General features: G+C 48.6%; 1 protein-coding gene across 1 annotated transcript; it reads right to left on the bottom strand.

Moving 5' to 3' along the window:
- Positions 1–2,285: 2,285 nt before the first annotated feature.
- On the bottom strand, positions 2,286–4,121 carry LOC116375330 (glutamine-rich protein 2-like). The gene has a single exon (XM_031832729.1). The coding sequence runs from the start codon at positions 4,119–4,121 to the stop codon at positions 2,286–2,288; it is 1,836 nt and encodes a 611-aa protein (XP_031688589.1).
- Between the last annotated feature and the right edge of the window lie 5,879 nt (positions 4,122–10,000).

Below are 10,000 nucleotides of genomic sequence, written 5' to 3'. Positions count from 1 at the left end.
GGATGGTTGGCATTGACCCTGGTGATAAAAGCTTCTGATGGAATGGATGGTTGGCACTGACCCTGCTGATAAAAGCTTCTGATGGAATGTGGTAGTTAGAAAAGAGCGCTAATTGTTTCTAATTATAACAAACGTTAATTCTGCTCAATTATGTGGCGCATCAGTCTGGGTTAACAAGGTAGTGGAACGTGACTAAAGTTTAATATGAGTCGTTATCCAGTTTGCCAAGTATGTTTGATCTATGAAACAGAGTCTGCATAACAATTGTTGAAAATGTATGAATGAAATGATGTACATATGACTCAAAATGTGTTATTAATTTCACTATGCATCTCTCTCTCTCTCTCTGTCTCTCTCTTTTTCTCTCTCTCTCTCTCTCTCTCTTTTTCTCTCTCTCTCTCTCTCTCTCTCTCTCTCTCTCTCTCTCTCTCTCTCTCTGTCTCTCTCTCTCTCTCCTCTCTCTCTCTCTCTCTCTCTCTTTCTCTCTGTCTCTGTCTCTCTCTTTCTCTCTCTCTCTGTCTCTCTCTCTCTCTCTCTTTCTCTGTCTCTGTCTCTGTCTCTCTCTTTCTCTCTCTCTCTGTCTCTCTCTCTCTCTCTCTCTCTCTCTCTCTCTCTCTGTCTCTCTCTCTCTCTCTCTCTCTCTCTCTTTCTTTCTCTTTCTCATCCAGTTTGGTTGGATGGGGTTCATGCCACTGGCCTGCAGATCTGCAACATGGTGCTGGCCTTTCGCTCTTCCTCTCATCCCTCTATTCCTTTTTCTCCATCCTTCTCTTCTCTCTTTTACTATTTTCCTCTTCTCAACATATTGCACAATATGGTGCTGGGGGCTGGTGCCTAGCTGGAGGGAGGCTTGAGGGGGAACGGGGGAGAGCGGCATGGAGGGGAGAGGAAGGAGGAGGGGAGGGCCTCTTCTCTCCCTTTGTCCTCCCTCCCCTGGGTGGAGAACTTACACAACATCCATTACTCTCTCCTCTTCTCTCTTAGTATCTGTGTTTTGATGATGTCACATGTCACATGATGACAGCATGGTATAATGACTTCCCCTCTCAGATCCCCATACACACAGTATTTATAGGGTAGCACGGTGGCCCTCGTAGTGTGTAACGCATGCCTTCAGAAAGGCTCATTTAGCCTCTGTGAGGTCTGGCCTAATGGAGTTGAACTGTAGCGCTGCTATTAAACTAGGATGGCGGGAGAGGGGGATAGCAGAGGAGAGGATGGGGGATAGAGGTGGGAGGGAGGGAGGGTGTCTTTACCTCCAGGCATGATAAGGGGGGGGGGGGGGGGTCAGGGAGGCCTAAGGTGTGTAGGATGGAGAGGTGTGGAGGATGGAGGGGTGTGTAGGATGGAGAGGTGTGTAGGATGGAGAGGTGTGGAGGATGGAGAGGTGTGGAGGATGGAGAGGTGTGGAGGATGGAGAGGTGTGTAGGATGGAGAGGTGTGTAGGATGGAGAGGTGTGTAGGATGGAGAGGTGTGGAGGATGGAGAGGTGTGTAGGATGGAGAGGTGTGTAGGATGGAGAGGTGTGTAGGATGGAGAGGTGTGTAGGATGGAGAGGTGTGGAGGATGGAGAGGTGTGGAGGATGGAGAGAGCGATGTAGGAGGGTTTTTAGCCTGGATGAGTGCACCCACCCTTTGAATATCTCAGGGTAAATGAGGCCTAGCAACACTGTCTCCCCAATAGCCTACCCTGTGCTGTTCCCTCCCTCTCTCATTCTCCCTCTTTTCATCCCTCCATCCCTCTCTCCAGCCAATTAGCAAACATGTTCAAATCTGTGTAAATAAAAGATCTGCATTTTCCGACCAGAGATGCGTCTCCATCAAGTTGACTTGTTGCACTATGATGACGGACATAAAGAGAACTGTTGCAGTTCAAGTTCCATATACCGAATAACAAATACAAGATAAATCAGATTCCGTGGCATTTTCAACCCTACTAAAGGTTTAGCTCTCAGGTACAGTGTGGGTGGGACTATAGCTCTCAGGTACAGTGTGGGTGGGACTATAGCTCTCAGGTACAGTGTGGGTAGGACTATAGCTCTCAGGTACAGTGTGGGTGGGACTATAGCTCTCAGGTACAGTGTGGGTGGGACTATAGCTCTCAGGTACAGTGTGGGTGGGACTATAGCTCTCAGGTACAGTGTGTGTGGGACTATAGCTCTCAGGTACAGTGTGGGTGGGACTATAGATCTCAGGTACAGTGTGGGTAGGACTATAGATCTCAGGTACAGTGTGTGTGGGACTATAGCTCTCAGGTACAGTGCGGGTGGGACTATAGCTCTCAGTTACAGTGTGGGTGGGACTATAGCTCTCAGGTACAGTGTGGGTGGGACTATAGATCTCAGGTACAGTGTGGGTGGGACTATAGATCTCAGGTACAGTGTGGGTGGGACTATAGCTCTCAGGTACAGTGTGGGTGGGACTATAGATCTCAGGTACAGTGTGGGTGGGACTATAGCTCTCAGGTACAGTGTGGGTAGGACTATAGCTCTCAGGTACAGTGTGGGTAGGACTATAGCTCTCAGGTACAGTGTGGGTAGGACTATAGCTCTCAGGTACAGTGTGGGTGGGACTATAGCTCCCAGGTACAGTGTGGGTGGGACTATAGCACTCAGGTACAGTGTGGGTGGGACTATAGATCTCAGGTACAGTGTGGGTGGGACTATAGCTCTCAGGTACAGTGTGAGTAGGACTATAGCTCTCAGGTACAGTGTGGGTAGGACTATAGCTCTCAGGTACAGTGTGGGTGGGACTATAGCTCTCAGGCACAGTGTGGGTGGGACTATAGCTCTCAGGTACAGTGTGGGTGGGACTATAGCTCTCAGGTACAGTGTGGGTGGGACTATAGCTCTCAGGTACAGTGTGGGTGGGACTATAGCTCTCAGGTACAGTGTGGGTGGGACTATAGATCTCAGGTACAGTGTGGGTGGGACTATAGATCTCAGGTACAGTGTGGGTGGGACTATAGCTCTCAGGTACAGTGTGGGTAGGACTATAGCTCTCAGGTACAGTGTGGGTAGGACTATAGCTCTCAGGTACAGTGTGGGTGGGAATCTATCTCTCAGGTACAGTGTGGGTGGGACTATAGCTCTCAGGTACAGTGTGGGTGGGACTATAGCTCTCAGGTACAGTGTGGGTGGGACTATAGATCTCAGGTACAGTGTGGGTGGGACTATAGCTCTCAGGTACAGTGTGGGTGGGACTATAGATCTCAGGTACAGTGTGGGTGGGACTATAGCTCTCAGGTACAGTGTGGGTAGGACTATAGCTCTCAGGTACAGTGTGGGTAGGTCTATAGCTCTCAGGTACAGTGTGGGTGGGACTATAGCTCTCAGGTACAGTGTGGGTAGGGCTATAGCTCTCAGGTACAGTGTGGGTAGGACTATAGATCTCAGGTACAGTGTGGGTAGGACTATAGCTCTCAGGTACAGTGTGGGTGGGACTATAGCTCTCAGGTACAGTGTGGGTAGGACTATAGCTCTCAGGTACAGTGTGGGTGGGACTATAGCTCTCAGGTACAGTGTGGGTAGGACTATAGATCTCAGGTACAGTGTGGGTAGGACTATAGCTCTCAGGTACAGTGTGGGTGGGACTATAGATCTCAGGTACAGTGTGGGTAGGACTATAGATCTCAGGTACAGTGTGGGTAGGACTATAGCTCTCAGGTACAGTGTGGGTGGGACTATAGCTCTCAGGTACAGTGTGGGTGGGACTATAGCTCTCAGGTACAGTGTGGGTAGGACTATAGCTCTCAGGTACAGTGTGGGTGGGACTATAGCGCTCAGGTACAGTGTGGGTAGGGCTATAGCTCTCAGGTACAGTGTGGGTAGGACTATAGCTCTCAGGTACAGTGTGGGTGGGGCTATAGCTCTCAGGTACAGTGTGGGTGGGACTATAGCGCTCAGGTACAGTGTGGGTAGGGCTATAGCTCTCAGGTACAGTGTGGGTAGGACAATAGCTCTCAGGTACAGTGTGGGTAGGGCTATAGCTCTCAGGTACAGTGTGGGTAGGACTATAGCTCTCAGGTACAGTGTGGGTAGGACTATAGCTCTCAGGTACAGTGTGGGTAGGACTATAGCCGACTTAATGACATTATTGTGGACAACATTTTCACTTGTCATGTCACCAGAATACAACCCTTGATACTTTCACCACCCTGTGAAGTTCATCACAACTGATTTCATCTGTAGCCTAATAAACTGTAGGCTTTCCTGAGTTGTAGTGGGAGGAGCACAGAACACACCACGTCACTCCAAGTTTCCTTCGATATGATGGTTATTATAGCAATATTTGTGCATAAAAGCACTTCCACCTGCATTTCTCGTACAATTAATTTCACAGACACAAAAAGATCCCACCTTTTGTAACCTATTTTGTTTTGTCGACATTTGGGAAGTTTACCGACAGATTTCCTGTATCCATCAGGCCTGTCGTGACATTTTGTTATCCGACATGCACTTTACGCGCGTAAAAAGGTTGGATGGAAATCTGATTAGTGAGGCTCTTTCTCCTTCACTGTCTTTCTGTCTCCAGCTCATTGCTCAGTCTGCCTCTGTCCTTCTCTCTCTCCTCTCGTTCTCTCTCTCCCTGCCTCACATCCCTGACATCCATCCCTATATGAAATTATACAAAATCCAACTATTCATATGCTAATATCATTTAGATTTGTACAGAATGGATTATAAATTACATTTAAATGATCCAACTTTTATCATTTAAATGTACTGTTGTATGTTCACCGTCATTACATCTGGTATTCGTGTAGAAAGTATATGAAAGGGTTAACAGTGCCCCTTTAAGATGTGAAGACCATGATGTCACTCAGCACCAGGGCTCGCCCAATCCCAACCCCCTGTTTTGCTTGGTATGATGTCACAGATAATAATCATCCAATGGGAGTATTGTATGAATGTTGAGGGTGGGCCCCATCTGACATCATACCTTCAACACAGCTGGCCGGACTTAAGACCTGGCACAGTCTCTGAGTTTGTTAGCCAACCATACACACACACACACACACACCCACACACACACATCTGTTGAAGTAGATTATGAGAGATTTAGGAGTTTTAGTTTGAGTGTGAAAAAAGAGAGAGCTGCGAATGATGTGTGTGTGTGTGTGTGTGAGTGAGCGTATGAAGATGTGTGCGTACATGCATGGGTTTATGTGTGTGTTACGTGTGTGTGAGAACATGGCAGGCGTGGAAGCGAGTGTTAAAAGAAGTGTGAAAGACAGATGGGCTGTTAGAAGGAGAGGAAGAGGGCCTGTGAAACGAGGGAACGACAACTAGAAAAAATAGGGAGGAGATAAAGATGAGGAAGTCCGTGGGGATGGAGAGAGTTGGGAAGGAGAGAGTTGGAGAGAGAGAGAGATGGGGAGGAGAGAGTTGGGGAGAGAGAGATGGGGAGGAGAGAGTTGGAGAGAGAGAGAGATGGGGAGAGAGAGATGGGGAGGAGAGAGTTGGAGAGAGAGAGAGATGGGGAGGAGAGAGTTGGAGAGAGAGATGGGGAGGAGAGAGATGGGGAGAGAGAGATGGGGAGGAGAGAGTTGGAGAGAGAGAGAGATGGAGAGAGTTGGAGAGAGAGAGATGGGGAGGAGAGATGGGGAGGAGAGAGTTGGAGAGAGAGATGGGGAGGAGAGAGTTGGAGAGAGAGATGGGGAGGAGAGAGTTGGAGAGAGAGAGAGATGGGGAGGAGAGAGTTGGAGAGAGAGAGAGATGGGGAGGAGAGAGTTGGAGAGAGAGAGATGGGGAGGAGAGAGATGGGGAGGAGAGAGTTGGAGAGAGAGAGAGTTAGAGAGAGAGAGAGTTGGAGAGAGAGAGAGATGGGGAGGAGAGTTGGGGAGAGAGAGATGGGGAGGAGAGAGATGGGGAGGAGAAAGAGATGGGGAGAGAGAGATGGGGAGGAGAAAGAGATGGGGAGGAGAGAGATGGGGAGGAGAGAGTTGGAGAGAGAGAGATGGGGAGGAGAGAGTTGGAGAGAGAGATGGGGAGGAGAGAGTTGGAGAGAGAGAGAGATGGGGAGGAGAGAGTTGGAGAGAGAGAGAGAGATGGAGAGGAGAGAGTTGGAGAGAGAGAGATGGGGAGGAGAGAGTTGGAGAGAGAGAGAGATGGGGAGGAGAGAGTTGGAGAGAGAGAGATGGGGAGAGAGATGGGGAGGAGAGAGTTGGAGAGAGAGAGAGATGGAGAGAGAGATGGGGAGGAGAGAGTTGGAGAGAGAGAGATGGGGAGGAGAGAGTTGGAGAGAGAGAGATGGAGAGAGTTGGAGAGAGAGAGATGGGGAGGAGAGAGTTGGAGAGAGGGAGATGGGGAGGAGAGAGTTGGAGAGAGAGAGAGATGGGGAGGATAGAGTTGGAGAGAGAGAGAGATGGGGAGGATAGAATTGTAGAGAGAGAGTGATGGGGAGGAGAGAGTTGGAGAGAGAGAGATTGGGAGGAGAGAGTCAGGGAGAGAGAGATTGAGAGGAGAGAGTTGGAGAGAGAGATTGGGAGGGGAGAGGATTTACAGGGTGAGAGGGAGAGAGAGAGGGAAGATGGGGATGATAGATATGAGAAGGAAGAAGAGAGATGGAGGGGGAGAGTGTTCGAGATGTTTGGTAAAGTAATGGAGAGACTGGAGAGAGACAGATGGAGGTAGGTATGTCTCTGTGAGGACCATGTAACCAGGGTAACCAAGGAGGGATATATCTTAGTGTGTCTCTGTGAGGACCATGTAACCAGGGTAACCAAGGAGGGATATATGTTAGTGTGTCTCTGTGAGGACCATGTAACCAGGGTAACCAGGGAGGGATATATCTTAGTGTGTCTCTGTGAGGACCATGTAACCAGGGTAACCAGGGAGGGATAGATCTTAGTGTGTCTCTGTGAGGACCATGTAACCAGGGAGGGATATATCTTAGTGTGTCTCTGTGAGGACCATGTAACCAGGGTAACCAGGGAGGGATATATCTTAGTGTGTCTCTGTGAGGACCATGTAACCAGGGTAACCAGGGAGCGATATATCTTAGTGTGTCTCTGTGAGGACCATGTAACCAGGGAGGGATATAGTTTAGTGTGTTTCTGTGTGGACCATGTAACCAGGGTAACCAGGGAGGGATATATCTTAGTGTGTCTCTGTGAGGACCATGTAACCAGGGTAACCAGGGAGCGATATATCTTAGTGTGTCTCTGTGAGGACCATGTAACCAGGGAGGGATATAGTTTAGTGTGTTTCTGTGTGGACCATGTAACCAGGGTAACCAGGGAGGGATATATCTTAGTGTGTTTCTGTGAGGACCATGTAACCAGGGTAACCAGGGAGGGATATATCTTAGTGTGTCTCTGTGAGGACCATGTAACCAGGGTAACCAGGGAGGGATATATCTTAGTGTGTCTCTGTGAGGACCATGTAACCAGGGTAACCAGGGAGGGATATATCTTAGTGTGTCTCTGTGAGGACCATGTAACCAGGGTAACCAGGGAGGGATATATCTTAGTGTGTCTCTGTGAGGACCATTTAACCAGGGTAACCAGGGAGGGATATATCTTAGTGTGTCTCTGTGAGGACCATGTAACCAGGGTAACCAGGGAGGGATATATCTTAGTGTGTTGGCAGCTGGCTCCCTGTTTCTCCAGTGATGCAGCTCTAATGCAGCAGCCCCAGTGACTGCGTGTCAAATTGCCAAATATGCCTGTGTGAATGCCTGTCTGAATGCCTGTGTGAATGCCTGTGTGAATGCCCGTGTGAATGCCTGTGTGAATGCCTGTTTGAATGCCTGTGTGAATGCCTGTGTGAATGCCTGTGTGAATGCCTGTGTGAATGCCTGTCTGAATGCCTGTGTGAATGCCTGTCTGAATGCCTGTGTGAATGCCTGTGTGAATGCCTGTCTGAATGCCTGTCTGAATGCCTGTGTGAATGCCTGTGTGAATGCCTGTGTGAATGCTATGTGAATGCCTGTGTGAATGCCTGTGTGAATGCCTGTGTGAATGCCTGTCTGAATGCCTGCAGACACCCACAGCACGACCACAACGCTAATGTAACGCAAAATAACCATTCAATCTACATGGACTTCTACTCTCAGGGAGGGCTCATGTTTGGGATATTCCCTGTCTTTGGTGTTTATTTCCTCCACCCTGGTAGTGGTGTAATATCTAGTCTGTTGAGGCTAGTGACTGTGTTATCATAAGCTATGTTGATGCACAGCCGACCTCAGTTATTATGGAGTCTGTATGGGGCTATGTACTGTACTGTACAGGACCGTGATCTAACATTGCTCTCAACTCTGATATTCCTTTCATGCCAGAGCTGGCATTGTCATTAAGCTATACAATGGAGTTTGAAATGTGTATCTTTTTGATGCATTGTTGGTAGGGTACCAGGGAAAGGGGGAAACCTAGTCAGTTGTACAACTGAATGAATTCAAATGAAATGTGTCTTCTGCATTTAACCCTCTGGATCAGAGAGGTGCGGGGGGGGGGGCTGCCTCAATCGACATCCACGTCTTCGGGCCCGGGGAACAGTGGGTTAACTGCCTTGCTCAGGGGAACAGTGGGTTAACTGCCTTGCTCAGGGGAACAGTGGGTTAACTGCCTTGCTCAGGGGAACAGTGGGTTAACTGCCTTGCTCAGGGGAACAGTGGGTTAACTGCCTTGCTCAGGGGAACAGTGGGTTAACTGCCTTGCTCAGGGGAACTGTGGGTTAACTGCCTTGCTCAGGGGAACTGTGGGTTAACTGCCTTGCTCAGGGGAACAGTGGGTTAACTGCCTTACTCAGGGGAACAGTGGGTTAACTGCCTTGCTCAGGGGCAGAATGACAGGTTTGTACCTTGTCAGCTCAGGGATTCGAAAGGTTACTGGCCCAACGCTCCTACCAACGATGCTGTGTGCGTACTGTGTGTGTGTGTGTGTCAGATGTTCCCTTCATAGTTCACGGTGTACAGATGGTGTAATGGCCAATAGAATGATATGGGGGTGGCTATACACACCACCGTACCCCCGGTGGACCATTCTTGATACACACAGGAAACTGTTGAGTGTGATGGCACTTACTACCATACCCCCGTTCGAAGCCACTTCAATATTTTGTCTTACCCATTCACCCTGAATGGCATACATACACAATCCATGTCTCAATTGTCTCAAGGCTTGAAAATCCTTCTTTAAACTGTCTCCTCCCCTTCATCTGCACTGATTGGTGGATTTAACAGGTGACATCAGTAAGGGATCATAGCTTTCACATGGATTCACCTGGTCAGTCTGTCATGGAAAGAACAGGTGTTCCTAATGTTTTGTACATTCAATGTTAATGTATATCTTCTCATGTATGGGTTGCATGTCTTTGTGTGTGTGTGTGTGTGTGTGTGTGTGTGTGGGTAGTTGAATAATGGGTGGGTTAGTTAGCATCATGGTCTGAGATGAAACGGACAAAACGTAACCCTTTGAAATGCAAATGCAGAAAAGACTGGCAATTGGCCACTGTGCTGGGGAGGGGATAGCTGTTCTTGTGTTTTTCCCAACATTTCATCATAAAACACACACCACACACACACACACACACACACACACACACACACACACACACACACACACACACACACACACACACACACCACACACACACACACATATATTATTAATAAGGGAATAGCTAATGCTTTATTATTGTATTTATCTATGAGACACAAAGCACACTAATAGGCTGCAGCTTGCTGCTCTGGAGGAGAGGAAGTGTGATGTGTGTGTGTGTGTGTGTGTGCATAATTGTGTGGACACACAAACAGGAGAGTTGAGTCTCCACTGGCAGGGCCCAGGGACCAATTTATTTCCACGCAGTAGGAAGAACAGAGGGATAGAGAGGAAGATGAAAAAGAAGGAGAGGATGGAGACCCGGTGGAACAGGAAATAGAGATGGGCCACTCTGTTCACTCAGATTACTTGGGACAGAATGAGACCAGTGTGTGTGTGTGTGTGTGTGTGTGGAGTGGAGAGGTGATTGTATGTGTGTGTTATTCCCCTGAGTCAAGG

Source organism: Oncorhynchus kisutch, linkage group LG9 (assembly GCF_002021735.2).
Source record: "Oncorhynchus kisutch isolate 150728-3 linkage group LG9, Okis_V2, whole genome shotgun sequence".
NCBI classification, from domain to species: Eukaryota; Metazoa; Chordata; class Actinopteri; order Salmoniformes; family Salmonidae; genus Oncorhynchus; species Oncorhynchus kisutch.
The sequence above is the reverse complement of the archived record's forward strand: the minus strand, read 5'-3'. Positions and strand labels throughout refer to the sequence as shown.

What these genes read in the sequence shown, in the direction of transcription:
- LOC116375330 (XM_031832729.1), bottom strand. Translation starts at nt 4,121, where the DNA reads ATGACAAGTGAAAATGTTGTCCACAATAATGTCATTAAGTCGGCTATA.